At 38.3% G+C, this 16,245-nt stretch overlaps 1 protein-coding gene across 19 annotated transcripts in view; it reads right to left on the bottom strand.

Annotated features, from left to right (window-relative positions):
* The window catches only part of LOC118423163 (intersectin-1-like), a 48,630-nt gene that overhangs the window by 3,465 nt on the left and 28,920 nt on the right, over window positions 1-16,245 (bottom strand). For 18 of the 19 annotated variants that reach the window (XM_035831187.1, XM_035831190.1, XM_035831194.1 and 15 more), the window contains 17 exons: window positions 15,842-15,872; window positions 15,413-15,534; window positions 14,364-14,513; window positions 13,983-14,043; window positions 13,401-13,586; window positions 5,670-5,791; window positions 5,137-5,243; window positions 4,757-4,832; window positions 4,107-4,214; window positions 3,736-3,834; window positions 3,277-3,516; window positions 2,648-2,776; window positions 2,383-2,437; window positions 2,124-2,193; window positions 1,798-1,880; window positions 869-952; window positions 214-387 (listed from right to left, as the gene is read on the bottom strand). In XM_035831187.1, coding sequence (XP_035687080.1) covers window positions 214-387; window positions 869-952; window positions 1,798-1,880; window positions 2,124-2,193; window positions 2,383-2,437; window positions 2,648-2,776; window positions 3,277-3,516; window positions 3,736-3,834; window positions 4,107-4,214; window positions 4,757-4,832; window positions 5,137-5,243; window positions 5,670-5,791; window positions 13,401-13,586; window positions 13,983-14,043; window positions 14,364-14,513; window positions 15,413-15,534; window positions 15,842-15,872 — 1,897 coding nt within the window. Of the gene's footprint in view, window positions 1-213; window positions 388-868; window positions 953-1,246; window positions 1,331-1,797; window positions 1,881-2,123; window positions 2,194-2,382; window positions 2,438-2,647; window positions 2,777-3,276; window positions 3,517-3,735; window positions 3,835-4,106; window positions 4,215-4,756; window positions 4,833-5,136; window positions 5,244-5,669; window positions 5,792-13,400; window positions 13,587-13,982; window positions 14,044-14,363; window positions 14,514-15,412; window positions 15,535-15,841; window positions 15,873-16,245 lie in introns of all 19 variants that reach the window. The other variant, XM_035831175.1, reaches the window with a different exon arrangement.

The following is a 16,245-nucleotide window of genomic DNA, read 5'->3' as shown; positions in this document are numbered from 1 at the left end:
TAGTCAAGGATGGGCTAAGTGACTTAACAAGATTTAGTGTAACCACACCTACAGAATAATTTGTTGGTACAATTTTTTTGTATGTCAGAGGGCATGAGTTAAAATGAAGTTAGTACTATTGATGACATTCTTAATTTGTCAATTAGGCAATAGATATTCTCAACTTCATGAGCTATTGTATTGGTCATTTAAGTTAATAAAAAGACCACGTACCGTTTGGTGAGAAGAAGTCCCTGTCAAACACAGTAATGCACAGCACATCCTGCTCAATATCATACACAAAGAACTGCATGGAGGAGTTCCACTTGGGGTTGAGGGTGCCGGGGATCACCTTGGTCTTGTGCTCCTGTACTCCCATGCTCACCTCACAGTAAGGGTCACTACGGCCTAAGGTAAACACAGCTTGGTTTGATTACAAGCAATACAGACAGGCAACATCTTGTGGTGCTGGTGATGAACAAAATGTAGCATGAAAGGCATTTGCACATCGGTCATATCATGTTAATTCTGCACTTACTACATAGTATCGGTAGTATCAATTTGAAAGCATTTATCGCTAGGTATCTTTTGTGATTCCCAGCCATCTTCCCAACGTAAATTGTCAGGAAAAGGGGAAAATAAACCAACTCTGGCAACAAAACAAAGCATGAAAATGACATACCATGTACTTTATGTAAATAGAAAGCAAGAATAAAACAAAAACAATTTCAAAAAGTCATTGCCCAACAGGCCAACATAACAGCTATACAAAATGTGTGACTGTGCCCATTTCAAAATGTTCTTCCAACACATTTGGTTCTTGACACTTTGCCAACTAAAAAGAAATAAAATCAAACAAAACAAAAGAAAACAAAAGCAAAGCAGGTACCATTGATATCAGACGGCTGTAAATCATACCCCTCCTGCATGACCACCAGGAGTCTGCCCATTCCTGTGGACCGCAACGACCGAGCTGCGGGCAGAATCAAGCATTCATCATGGCTCAAGCTGCACCGCCTTACCTGCTCCGCACCAGAGCAGGTGCCAAAAACTCATAACTGATGGCTGGGTCTTAAAATGTCAAATATTCTACATATCTGAACAAAGGTTGTTTTTTTCTATCAGAAGGAAGTTTTAAAGCAACTTCTTTTTGTTCATTATCAAAGGCAAAATTTCAGATTGTTTTATCCTCGAAACTGACAGGGTTAAGAGACAGCCATACAGTTATTTTGTGCAGTTTTATACAGAGGAAAACCTTGGACTGTACCATTGGAGTTGCAGGGTTGCAGGCGGTGTCCCTCCTGTATCACTACAAGAAGTCGGCCCACGCCCGTAGAACGGAGCATGCGTGCTGGGAGACAGGTCGACAGGTGAGAAAAAGGAACAGGTAGGACAAACAGGTGGGACAGGTAATCACACAATTCAAGTAAACAGTAAACTTTTTGATTTTCTATGCTTTTGTGTGAACCAATTGTGATTCCTTTTTTTTTAACTGTAAAGCCTGGAAACAAGGAACTGCTAGAGATGTGGTCAGTAGCACTGTTAGAGAATCAGGATTGAGGTGTTAACAGTGTGTGAACAGGTGTAAGTTAGTATGTGTCTTGCAACAAGCTGATATTCTTTGTTTTACTTCAATATAATGTATAACTCAATTACAACTGTATACTCTCAAGATACATCTAGGAACCATGGATAACACAAGGATGGACTTGACACATAGAACATAATATTCATAATTATCTAAATCAACATTAGCCATCACTTTTCACACAGACAGAAATGACAAGTAGCACACAGTAGCAAAAATGTTCCATGTACCTTGATGAGCCTTCTCTCTTTTCTTCCTCTCTGTCTCTATGTACTGTTGGGAGGCAGACTCCATTATCTTCATCCACTGGTTTCTGGTGAGACACAGCATCAAATCATTATAATGATGATTGAAAACTATGATTTTGAAATTCTTTGTATTTGTGTCAGACTGAGTCCAATGTGACCCTCGCATTTCAAAGACATTGAAATTGATGTGCACATACATGTATTGAAAATTCTAATTTGTTTGCAGTCCAAATACATGTAATGTTGTGCAGTATCTGTATTAAGTGCTGGGGTTATGTTTTAGTTGTAGGAGATTGGCTTGCACTTACCTTTCACTGGCCTTTTCTGTCCTAAACTGGTACACCTTGTCCACATGGTTCAAGAAAAATACTGGCTCATCTGGAAAAGAGGCAGAAAGTTATGTTTACAGTTTTACATGTCTTTGATTTACATGTCATAATGACATACAACCATCCTAAATCATTGTCATTGCATTGCTTTATTCCACTTTCTACAAATGTATGACTTCATCATTCATTAAATATAATGTTAAGGCATGCAGAAACCAAAGAAAATTTTGTTTCTTACCTGCATCTTCTTTGTCCGTGGGAAGCTTGACAATAACTTCATTGAGGAAGATTGGCTGAAATACAGAACACATCAGTTCATGATGCATTGAGTTCATTTAATTCTATCTTCAGTTGATTGTCCTTAAGTGTTTTTTCTCAGAAAAATACAGTCCATGAAAGACAAATAGTTACAGACACTATTGTACATCATCTTTTCATTGCAACCTCATATCATGATATCTGTATGGCACACTTAGTGTAGTAAAACAGTTTTCTGCTCTGACCTGTCTGTACATTTTGTATGTGATGTCAGCCTTGCTGTTGAACAGAGCCCCACTGACAGATTTAGAACAAGTGGTCAGGAGCAGAAAGTCATTGAAGAGGAAGGCTTGGAGTTCCTTGTTGCTTTTCACCTGGAGAAAAATCAATGTTATGTCAAATGTACTCTTATTGACAAAGCAACAAGTTGGGAAATCAATCAAGCAAGAAATTTCTTCCATGTTTTATAAGCTCCACTTTTTGTCTAATATGTTGTCACTGTACTGCAAAAACCATCCATTTTATTTACACCAAGAGTGCTCATTTCAGTGGATCAACTTCATACATACTAGTTGATAACAACTTACCTGCAACCCATGTTACCCTGATGCTTCATTATTTTTTGTAATCCATGTACCTTGAAAAGTGTTCCTGAGTGAATTAATCTATTGGGTGTCAGACAGTCGGTTCAAATACATGTATGTATCTAATTTGTAACCCATGTTGAATTCAAGAGGTATAACATGTCACCCATGTTACCTTGAAGAGTGTTCCTGAGTGTAGGAACTTACTGGGTCCCAGACAGTCAGTCAGTTCTAATCTGTAATGCATGTTCTATTCTGTAACCCTTGTTCTACTCTGTAACCAATGTTACCTTGAAGAGTGTTCCTGAATGTAGGAACTTCCTGGGTCCCAGACAGTTGGTGAGAGAGTTGAAGATGAGCTGTTCCGGCAGCCCGTCACAGTTTACGTGGGACTGGAGCCACTCCAGTCGGTCAGAGTTCTCCTTCTCCCGTACGCCCTCGTTAACCTGTGTACAGAGCTCCTCTGCACGTTCCAGAGCCGTCTTCACATTGATGTGGTCTGGGTGCGTTTCAGGCGTGTTGTTAAGGATCTGTAAGATGACATCAGGGGTTAATGTTGACACAATGTAAGAAATAGGTTCAACTGAGACTTAGAGTGTATTCAATGATAATGTTATACATGGAACTACAAAACTTACTGTGACTGTAAAATACCTTGAAGTTCACACTGTAGAAAATGATACACACGCACATGAAATGGAATTTTCCATTGACACCTATCATTCAAAGCTACAGTATTCTTTTGTTACCTTGGTAAGCATGAGTGGGTACTTGGTGACTCTCTGCATGGGTTTGAGGAGAAAACTACTGAGTGGCATGCCTTTTGTCCTGGTGTCCTGGGTTCCTATCTGCAAGGGTCAAAGTGCAACAGTAATGGTTTAAGTCAAGACGACTGGGTTTAAGCAGTCAGATTGTTTCATTATTTCATACAATCAAGGAGGTCTCTTTTTCAACCTCCTTGATACTTGTACAATGTAACGTCAACTACCAACCTACATGTACATACCAAATATCAACACAATCCGTCCAGGCCCTCGAGAGTTGCTAGTCAACTATACACATGCACACGGACAAGCGCTACCAAAAATGTAACCTTCTAGTAAGGGTTAAAATGACTGACCCGACAGAACTCCTTGAACTCGGGGTCGTTCTGGTGCTTGTCCTGCAGGAAGGTGCTGGCATTGAGCTGGCAGCTGCAGTACCGGATGTACGACGTCATGTGGGGGAGCTGGGTTACAAATATGAGATTGTAAAACATTTTTCTAATATAAAAGATGGGTGAGATCACCCTACACAAGTCAGGGTCAGAAAAACATGTAGTGTAATTTTACATCAAAAGCTTAATCCAATGGTGCATTGCAAAGTTATAGCCAATGGAAATATTATGTATATTTTCAATTAGTACAAAGAAACTTGCAATAGCTGGCCCAAAATGGCATCTCAGCTCACTATCTGAAACTGAGAGAATAGTGCCAAGGCAAAAACAAAAAAGCCAAGAAGGTTCATCAACAAAAGCACTTGACTCTGCACCAGTACATTTGTAAACTTGCCTTACTCTATGAGTGGCTGTTCACCACTTAGAAATATATTGACTTTGCCAATGCAGAATGTTATAACTACATTAAATTAGATGTTGAAGTATCTTACATGAACTATGATTGATCCTGACTCTGCAAGCCATCTTAGATATTGTTAAAGACTTTTTGTATGCAAATATTAAGGGAATGGTAATATGATGGCAATGATGAGACAGTTGACTGTTTCTTTTACCTGCTCACAGAGGATGTCACCAATCATGTGGATCACTTTCCCTTCTCCACTCATCTTTTTCCTAACTCTAAGAGCCCTGGAAAGGAAGGAAGATACAGAATATGTATCATACACTGCATACAAACGTTCTTACTTGTACCATAAGGTTTGACTAACAGTTTTGAGTTGAACATCATGCATAATAATTAATATATATATATATATATATATATATATATATGTGTGTGTGTATGTATATGATCATGACAGACCAACTTCTAAACTGTTGTACATCATCGACTTATAACAGACGTATACATGACAGAAAAGTATTTGTAGTAATGATAAAGACCTTGGCCTTCTATCATTGGAGAGAGCTATAAAAGTGCAGCGCCACCTACTTGTTGAACTTGCTATTGCATGTCTTGACCTCCTGTATATTAATGAAGAGAGTATTGAGCTCCTGTTGGGTCAGGATGCCTTCTTCCCTCATGGGTTTCATGTAAACCTGCACAAGTACATGTAAGAACAACATCATGGTCATTCAGGGAGTCACTCTTCAATGGACTTCTCTTTTGTAATAAGACTATTTCTGATTCTGGCACTTTATTCAGGACAAAAACTGTAATATTAGATAGTTATAATGGGTGTTCATTACATCATATATATATCAGTTATAGAATCTTATATGTAATATGTATCTCAAATGGTATGTAGAAACATGATAACATAATTTCTGTGCTACAAATAAGACAAAATATATGTTGTAGCAGATGTGTGCATTCTATATGTTACATCATACAAACTGCAAAGATATTTTAGATGATTGACAGCCCAGGTAAAAAAATTGAGTCACGTTGGTTCCATGCTTGGTTATGGTTTCACAATTTCCTTTACATAAATGTAAAAGACAGTGCACATGTAAGTTACTGACCTCGATGACCAGAGCCAGGTCATCCACATAGGTTTGCTCAGTGGTGATGAGTTCGTGGATCTGACCCTGACGTTGTCTCTCCATGGGTGTCATCGGCTCAAACACGTTCAGATCAGCTGCCCCTGTAGTAAACATGGTGGGGACAGTTGTACCAGGAGAAGTCATCCTGAACATTCAGTACTGTATACTACAAAAGGTACACTGTGTTGTTATGAAGTGACCACTAGTGTGCATGAGGAAGATGGGAATGACTCAGTAAGCTTGTGGGGGTGACCTGAAATTACTGCAGCACTAACTGTAGCATAGTTTTGAAAGCAACTCAATACTGTAAGTCATTTGAGTGTGCCATACCGTTATGATAATAACAGATACTTTTAAAATTTCTTTCTTCAATGACATATAATTCACTGTAGATACATTACAACACACACAATCATGCAAAACAATAATGGACTGGTCTATTAACTTAAAAGCACTGTCCTTCAGCAAGCTGGTGCGCTCCTTTCTTCTGTGTTATTTAAGTAATCAGCCCAGCTGGTTCCTCTGATACAGACAGGCCCCATACATGGGTCCTGTGGGTTATCTATGTTCCCTTGTAGATTACCATCTCACTCTCACTCTTCCTTTAACTGATAGGTGGAGAAGTACCTTAAAGACTGTACAAAATCTTGAAAGGTCTTCTATAAGTATAGGTCATTTTCAATTTTAAACTTTCTGAGAGCATACACATTCAAGTTCAATTTTGCATCTTCAAAGTAAAAGCACTAAATAGAGTTGTTTTTCATCTTGTCAAAAGCATGCAAACTCAAGTTCAATTTACATCTTCTAAAACCAAAGTCAATGTCAGTTTTACACCTTTGAAAAGCATACAAAGTTAACTCAAGTTCAATTTTATATCACAAAAAACTTTCAATGAATAACAGATTTTCATGTTTTTTAAACAAGCGCATAAGACTGTAGGGTTGGTCAATTGGGAAACGTCTCCAAAGCATTCTTGTCTTGACTCTTGTTTCAGTGTACCTTACTCGTTTTAAACCACCTCCATGACATATGGAACTATAAGTGAAAGATATCACAAAGAAATTGTACAGAAATTGTGTCTTTTTGGCTGCTTAAATAAAGACTGACCATAAGATTAAGAGAGAGGCACAGACATGTGTGCACACAATGTAATGACAGATACACACAAAAAAGATTCCCTAATACAAGATCACATCTCAGCCTTACAAGTGAATTTATTTCATTCTAATGTACAATAAATTATACTTTCCATAATAGTATGTGGCTAGGAAAGCCATTATTTGCCAGTACCACAACAATGACAATCGTATTACCAACTGTCCACAATTTTTTTTTCCATTATTACCTACATTTCTATCTAAGGTACAGTAAGCATGATGGCTTTTCTGTTTCCACTGAGGTTTCAAGACAGATATTCTCCAACTACACAATATACATACAGGTTACAACACTTCGGATAAAACATAGGCAAGTCTGCATCTGAATTCGACATCTTCTAGCTACAAAAATGCAGTTTGTGACAGTGAACTATACACATTGACACTTACAGATCCACATTTTGTTATATTCATCAAAGTACATGTAGGAAATGGTCTGCCTTTAATAGCATGACTAATGAGCTCAAAACTGGGACCTATTATAAGTAATGCTTGCCATGGATGCATCAGTTCTGCCATTCCGTAGTTTACAGGAAATAGTTATCATGAACTGTGGCAAGAGTTTTATGGAAGCATCAAATGAAAAGACTCTGCAACATTTATGGAATGACAGTCCAAAACAGGCAGCAAATTCAGTTTTCAACAATATGAAGCAAATTAAGGAATATCAGCATTTTACCCTACCATACTTAATAGTAAATCTTATAGTAAATAAAAATGTACATAATATAAACTTAACACAGTTACCATAACCCTCCTATGAAGAATTAATTCTGTATACTCTTACATATCAAAATAATGTGACAGGGACTGTATAAATGAAGTTGCTTTTGCTTAAGTCTTGAAAAGATTCTCATAAAAACAATATACAAAGTCTAATATAAGCCAAGGTTACAAGCAAAAATCATATCTTACTTAATGTAGGTATAAGTATCCATGAGTTATACAAAATACAGTTGCACTTACTATAATATTGGGCAAGACCTTTAAGAACAACTGACCTGACTGTTTGTGCTATAGTGGCACAGATATTACACACGAAAGTTGCTTCTTTCTGCTACACTTAGAAGTCAAAAGGGTGGCAGTCTAATGGTGCACTAAACACTATACTACACACCTTTGTTTCCACATAAACACATCCTGTCAAAAAAAGTTCCCACTCTCACATTCTACCATTCTGTTCTGTGCAACCTATTTAGACTATTCCACTCCTACTGTAGGGGTGCTCAGCATTTGTCTACCTACCATCCTCTATAAGCCACAGCACGGTGCTACATTTTTGCGGTACCTACAGGCATCAGACATTTCCAATCCCTGCTTCCGAGATTCACCTCGAGTTTCACACTCACTGTTTATTTCCACCTACATCTGGTAACAGGACAATCTATGCTGCTACTTTCGCCACATTAGCACTGGCCAAGCACCAAACTATCTAACTACTGATACCCCCTGCTACAGCAGTGAAAGGTCCTTAGTATCATGGACAAGCTAACTGATATGATGCCGGTTCTCCGCATAGCTACAAGTTAGAATGACATTTAGTGCTGTACGTACCAAGACCTGTTGATATGCGATCACTTACAGCAACATCTGTGTAGCTAGAGAGAGGAAGGGGGTCCCCTTGCATAATGATCACCTGACATATTTGCAAATTTCTCAACTTTTCTAGCACTTACTGTGACTATCTCCTACATTGTTTCAGCCAGATCAAGGCTCTAAATATGTGAGAAACTCTTTTAACATATCTCTTTCTTTCAGCAATTTGTACTGAAATGTGTTCTTTCTTCCAAGACATTGTTACATATCTGCAAAAAGCCTGTAAAAATTTGGATATTCAGAGAAACCGGAAAAACCTTCTTGTTAAGAAAATGGAAATTGTTGTAGTATCTGAGTGTTGAGCACTGTTTGTCTTTATGCGTCAGTGACATCATAACCCAAAATGTTCATAGGACTTGACATTACACTTTCATGTATTATAATGAAATGTCTTACTACAATGTAAACTTATGCTGTGGACATTGAGTTTCCTAGTACATGTACTAAATCTAGGTCAGAACAAAAAAAAAGTATGGCATTCTATTGGTTGTAGCAGGACTACACAGTACTGGTGAGTTTGATCCCTTTAACAAATTACAGTACGGCATGGGAGGTTGCGATGTGAGTTACAACTTTTCTGCCTTCTTGATTTCATGTACAATTTGCAGAATGGTCACCAATCCTTGTGCATGTGTATTTTAAATAGGTGAGATTACATTTCAAAAATACATCTGTAGTTTATCTGTGCTTTTCTGATGAGATCCAAAATGAAAGCATAAAAAACTAGAAAGGCCGACATTTGCTTAAGAGCAAATACAGCATATTTCAGCCATACCCCTTCCCACGCAACATTGGACTGTTCCAAATCACCCCTGCGCAAAAATGGAACATCCTCTTAACAGTACATTATCCCCCAAAGTGGACTGTTATTGTGAATTGATTCCAGGTAAAAACAGAGCTTGCTTCTATTTTTCAGAAGATGACAATAATCACACCTTCCATTCAGAAAATTTTCATCATGACTGAAAATTGTTGAGTGACTTCATGTAATGTCATTAACAATTTTCAGTACGATAACTAGGTGTAAGTTTAAAAAAGTATAAGCTCCTTGTAATGTGGGTACATTTATTATTGCAGTGAACTTTTTTATTCAAGTAGGGCATACGATTTAATAATTATCAAGCAGGTGCAGGTACTGTAGGAGCGTTTGTTTTCTTCAAGCTGTAAAACTGTTAAACTGTTTTACTAAATGTATGCAATCAGCCATCGAGCCTATTCTTATTTTAGTTTAACAACTTCCTGCCAGACCCGGAAGATACGATTGAACCTTGTTCGAGGATTTATTTTCGTCTGTCTGGTCAGTCTGTTCATACCCTGGCGCTGAGAGTGTTTTATTGGGCTGAAACTCTGGCAGTTTAAAGTTAGTTACAATTTAAATGTTCAAAGTTTATGTCAAACAACAACAGCACTAGGAACACATTGCTCTGGAGAAAATACAGCAGTTTTCTCAAGTTCCAGTCCAGTGATAGAAATGTGGCCACTACAGACAGGTGGTCACTATAGAGAAAATGCTGATCTATTGACTAGGAGCCATACGTTACACATGATTTCAGTACACTGATCATTAATCATATAAACATTGCACAGGTAAGCCAATTGTTTAGATGTACAATTAAGTTCAAATAATTCTGAAGAGAAATATTGATGAGAAAATAATCATTCTCGCCACTGTCTAACTTATAATTACGTATCAAAACTAAACGCAGATTTTCTAACTAACGCACCTTTCGCCGACTTCATCAAAGGACCGCCGGCTATCAATCAAACACGGCTGTTGATTAGACTTAGAGTTTCAAACAGTCATGTGCTGTGTGCCAGTTGACAGCGAACTTCATGCTACGTGATGTTTTACATTGCTTGGACCTTCTTTCCTACAGCGGTGCTTCTACAAAATATTTAGACTGTAACACTGAGTCCCACATGTTTTATAGAATAGAATTTGACGCAGAACATCGTTTTCTGCTGGGTATTTTTCTTGAAACATGTCCGTGGGAATATCAGCGAGGCGGCGACGTAGGGATATCAGACCGTGAACAAAAGTCGCACGGCGGCTAACGGCGCAGCGAAGATACTAGCTAACTCCTGAAGAGAAGTTAAGTGACTGCTGCGATTATCATAGATATGCCCCTAAGAACTGATACAATATAAAGCCTTCTGAATAGTCTAAAATGCGAGAGCCTTAGGCGGGCTTCGCTCCCCCTGGCGGGAACACCGCTATATACGGGATCATGAGGCCCCGTTTATGAATATTAATTAGCCTTTGGCCTCCTCTTCGCTGATTGGCTAGGTCTTTGATTCAATTAACTCTCCGGCTGACGCGCACAGGTGTGGCTCTGTGCGGGGTCACGGAAGGTCACGTCAGGAGGCCAAAAGAAAACAAATTTCCCCTCAGAAAAGTGCCAAAATTAATCATTTTAAAGTTGTTTATGTCAAAAATTTTACTTGAATCTTGTTACCAAGTATCTAATGCCTATCTATACCAAATTTCAGGTCATTTAATTGTAATACCAGGGTACAGGAGCCAAAAGTGTCCTTTTTTGGTCAAAAATTGGCCAAAAATCGCAAAAATAAGCATTTTGTTGCACTGTACACCAAAAGTGTTATTGAATTTATATGAAAGGATCATCAAGGCACATCTGTGTTAAATTTCAGCTCATTCGGTTGCAATACCAAGGTACAGGAGCCAAAAGTGTCCTTTTTTGGTCAAAAATTGGCAAAAAATCGCAAAAATAAGCATTTTGTTGTACTGTACACCAAAAGTGTTATTGAATTGATATGAGGGCATTATCAAGGCACATCTCTGTCAAATTTCAGCTCATTTGGTTGTAATACCAGGGTACAGGGGCCAAAAGTGTCCTTTTTTGGTCAAAAATTGGTAAAAAAATCGCAAAAATAAGCATTTTGTTGTACTGTACACCAAAAGTGTTATCGAATTTATATGGGGGCATTATCAAGGCACATCTCTGTCAGATTTCAGCTCATTTGGTTGTAATACCAGGGTACAGGGGCCAAAATATACAGTTTTGGTCTAAAATTGACCAAAAAATCTCAATAAAATCATTTTAGAGGCAGATATGAAAAAAATGGGAAAAAAGCATCAAGGTATTGGCCCACTCTACCCCTGTGCCGAATTTCAGGTCATTCGGTCCAGGAACGGCGGAGATGAATCACTTTGAAGATTTGACAGGAGAAAGAAAGAAAGAAAGAAAGAAACATTACGAATACAATATATTTCACCATACTATGTATGGCTGAAATATAATGAGAAGATGGTGAAAATGTACATGGAAGCTTTGTGCTAGAAGTAGATCTTCATGACCTGTTTGCAACTTTTTTATCAAGGCAGAAAATTTGCACATCTACCTTCAACCCTCCCACAATCATCAAGTACAGCACTACAGCATGTAGCGTTGTACCTGTAGTTCTTAGCACATTTGCTGTGGCAGAAAACATCATGTCTGTCTGTGCACTGCCGAAGATTTCAAAATCAAAGCTTAACAGTAAGGTGGGTCTTTCTTCGGAGGAGACTCTTTCCGGTGGCGTCTCAGAGAGAATTATACCATCACAACCATTGTTACACATGCAAATGACAGGGGTAGAAAAAAAAACACATGGCGCTAAACATGACAAACCCTCAGAAAAAAGACCCACTACTTTATGGTACACTTTGGGTGCAGCATGCAGTTTACACAATTTGTGAATCAACATCACATCCACATTAGCTGGACATTACAACAGCAGTTGGAAATGAATCACTAAGTAGCATCTGTTGGAAGAACTTAGGGGTTCCAAATGTGAATGCCAACATCCCAAGCAAGCAAGGATTGCTTTTCCATGTGTATTCAGAATCTGAATTTGGGATGTGATATTTTCTGGATGTCCAAAGAAAAACAGAACAAACAATTTTTATGGACCCCTTGCTTGTATGATGATGATGGATGAGACATTCAGTTTGGTTTATCCTATCTGGTCTTCCAACAGTCATCAAGTTTAGAGCTACAATTTCAACAATATCTCCATCTGAAAGCTGGCCTCAGATTTATGCAATTACACTGTCTTGGTGCATTCAAGGTAGAAGCAGCTCCCCAAAGCTGGCAATAGAGTAGTGGGTCTCTTTGAGCAAGGGCACCCCAACACTCCTACAGAGGGGGAGGAGAGAAAGAGAGAGACATGAAGGGATGAACAGTGTGGAAGACTTAATGTTTTCTGTGTAAGAAACATGGCCCTGATATAATTATCACTGACATGGCTTGTACAAAGTGTATAACCTTCAAGTTGGTTTAAGCCAAACAGGTGTCATTTAGTATTGGTACATCAGTGTAGACACTCTCACAATTTTTGAAGGAAAATTCCGAATCATATTCTAAACACTGCCACCATTGTCTCACCTTCAACTGCAATCACGTGTCTATGGTTGAAATTACAAAACAATTCTCTCCCTCTTCTATCGTTTCTAGGAACAGCAAGATTCCAACACTGTTCTTATTAGTTTTGAAAATATCCCCAATATACTATCAATTTCCAGAATGTCAGAAATGGAACATAGCATTACTTTATGAAAACATCTTCTTCAGTTCTAACTCTTTCACTGACAACCAATATAATTGTTTAGGTGATGACATACAGTGTGTAGAAAATGCTAAATGAACTGGGTATGAAATGGTTATGCAAAATAATGATGAACAAACCAAAAAAATCTGATGGTTCTTTCAGCAGGAAATGAAAATGTATTGGGTAAGAGTCATGTCCTCATCCTTCAATGTCCCTTCGTTTTCAAGCTTGTCATCCGAAAGCAAACAAAATATATGTTGTCATGAGTTAATCTAACATTACTACTTCGGCACTCTTTGGATTCTAACCTAAAAATACAATTTGCCTGATGTGGTGTATGTGAAAGATACATGTTGAAAGAAAATCTATACTTAACAACTAATCAAATTCAAATGTGTGTACTCACATTGCTGACTGCTGTCAGAGAGAGGACGGACGTAATTGGATGGAAACAGCCCAGTTCGGCCCTCCACTGTGCCTTTCCACCAATCAGCATCCTCCTTTGCTATGACAGTTATTGTCTGGCCTGCCTTGAAGGAGAGTTCGTCGTCTTGGCCTGCATTGTAGTCGTACATGGCTGTCACATCAAAACCTGGAGGGAAAACATATCAATCTTTAGATGATCTTTCACTTCATCAGGCAAAATATTACCTTTTCCTTTTATGAAGCAGCAGGAAAATATCTTCTACATGTATGGACTCCTGACGCTAAAAGAAAGTACATGTAGGTATGCCATACATTGCTTGAGAAACTGGTTGAGACTGAAACATGCTTATGTGGAAAGACCCGATCAACACAATGTATGACAAGGCATACTGGCCTCTGAACTTTGTGTATTCTCAAACTCTTTCAAAGAGTAGGCAGATAGATGTTAAGTTACCCTTTGTCAATAACTTAAGACCTTACAAAATCTAGATATTAGTATATTGTACAACATTATCAAAAACCTTTCTGTGACAAATACCCCCTGATACCATAGTGCACTTACTTGTAGCTGCTGCTGGTGCAGGTGATGCTGAGGTTGTAGCAATTGGTACACTTTCCTCTTGCTGAAATAGACAAAAAATCAAGACAGATATTAGCAATGACTAAACATGAACAATTACAACAAAAATAAAGGAAGAAAGATTATAAATAATTTGTTGTATTTTTTAAAGAACTTCCAATAGACTTCCATCTTTTCCTCTTCTAGCAACAACAACCTGATAGTCTCACTTATGTTCTATTTCTGATAAAAGTACTTTTGAATACAAAGCACAATGAGGCAAACTTAACATATATTTGTATATTGAAAGCTAAAACTAAAGGTGATCAAGAAAACACCTAAGATATAATTCATAAGCATCATCATCAGTAGTGCCATACTCACCACAGCAGACATGGTGGGGGTAGTTGACACGGTGAGGGGGGACGCAGACTTGATGGAATCTGTGGGGGTGGACTTCCCACTTCCACCTGCACCCAGCAGCTTGACATAGTTGGCAGGGAACCAGCCGACCTGCCGCTTCTGTCCTCGAGCCTGCAGATGGAACATTTCAAACAAAACCTGTTATACTTAACTGCCATGTAACACTTGGTTACAAAATACATTTAGTACATACTATTAAGCTGATTCACCATTTCCATGCTGAGTTTTCTGTGATTGTGAAGAAAGGTAAGACCAAATTGGACACTAATGTGGGATCAATTGTTGCACTGTATCTTCATCAGGGCTCTTTCTGGAAGATACAAGCCATCAAAACTATATAAAGACTTTGACTTGATTCAACTCAGTGGCAGCAATAGGCTGACCCGTTAAACGAATAGAAAAGTTTTGACAGAGGTCTGTATGTGTAATTGTGAGCTGTTTCTAATACTTGACAAGATGGTAACTTTTCTCCGAAAGTCCTTTTTTTAGGCAGCAAATTTGCTTGGGACATGTAAGACATGTTTCTATACTTTATTGAATCTACAATTTGGCATCATCCACCAAAACATCTTGGAATAGCTCTGAGCTAGACAAGTATTTTTGGATCCGGGCCATCTTTGCACTTAATGGTCACTTTAAAACAATATTTATAAGTCAGCTTGAACAGACTGCTGGAACATCCAATAACAAACTTCTGGCCATTACAATAACTTCAGAACTTTTCATCTGTGTTTTCTCTAGCAAGACACACCATTGACATTGTCAGACCAGTGCCACTGTTTATTTATACTGAAGTTCAAAGGAGTGAAACATTGGTAGAGGCTTTGAGAAAAAGTATAATATACATACTTGTCTAAGGGTAAAAGTTCATCTGTGTTGGCAGAAACCATTCTGTAGCAGACTTGTTTTTGCCCGGACTTGTCTAGTTTTAGGACTTAAAATGTTGAACGAATGGAACATATGATTGAATGTATAAAAGTAAAAGAAGATGACGAATTTCTAATTCGTACCTGTAGTTCACCCTCCCACCATCCAGAGCCGTTCTTCTTCTTCACCTTGATGAACTGCCCCGGGGACAGGGACAGTTGTTCGTCTCCCTGTGCCTGGTACGCAGCTATAACCTGGGCTATCTCTGTAATTAAACACACAACAACATCATCCTGTCACTGGTCTTAACATGTTAGGCCATTATAAACACAGCTAATTTTAGCTTGGGCTTTGCTGAAATGCCTTGGCTTACATGAAAAAACATACATACCTACTGACAGTGGACTAGACACACTACAATACATAAGTCATGTACAGAAAATGTACTAAAACACAATCAAAACTATTCCAATCCAATCAAAACTAAACAAAATGAAAAGCATCACATAACATACAAGAGTATGCCCGTCTGACATTTGGGATTGGCCTTAAGTTGGACAACGTGTACATACCTGGTCTCTTTGTTGATCTTGTGGAGGTAATCTAGGAAAGCAATAACATATTCTGTTAGTTTACCAGAACTCATCAAAAACAATATTTCAATCATCACTCTAAGTAGGTGATATCTGCCATTCCTGTAAGTTACCTGGAAAACTTTGGGCAGACGGGACGCCACAGCCTTCTTACCGAGGCTCATACTTGCTCTACTTGCTCTAGAGCCCTAGAGCTAAGAGCACAATCTCATCATGCCTAACCTTAGGGGTCTTGCAGGGAGCATCTCAACACTCAAAAACAGTTCCCAAAAGTACTCTATTCACAACATGAGAGTCAGAATATACGTTTTTCTCTCTTTTTTGCTGAGTTGCTATTTATACTATTCTGAGGGATGTAATAATAATTTGAGTTTAGGCTGCTA

This window comes from Branchiostoma floridae, chromosome 9 (assembly GCF_000003815.2).
Source record: "Branchiostoma floridae strain S238N-H82 chromosome 9, Bfl_VNyyK, whole genome shotgun sequence".
Classification (NCBI taxonomy): domain Eukaryota; kingdom Metazoa; phylum Chordata; class Leptocardii; order Amphioxiformes; family Branchiostomatidae; genus Branchiostoma; species Branchiostoma floridae.
The sequence above is the reverse complement of the archived record's forward strand: the minus strand, read 5'-3'. Positions and strand labels throughout refer to the sequence as shown.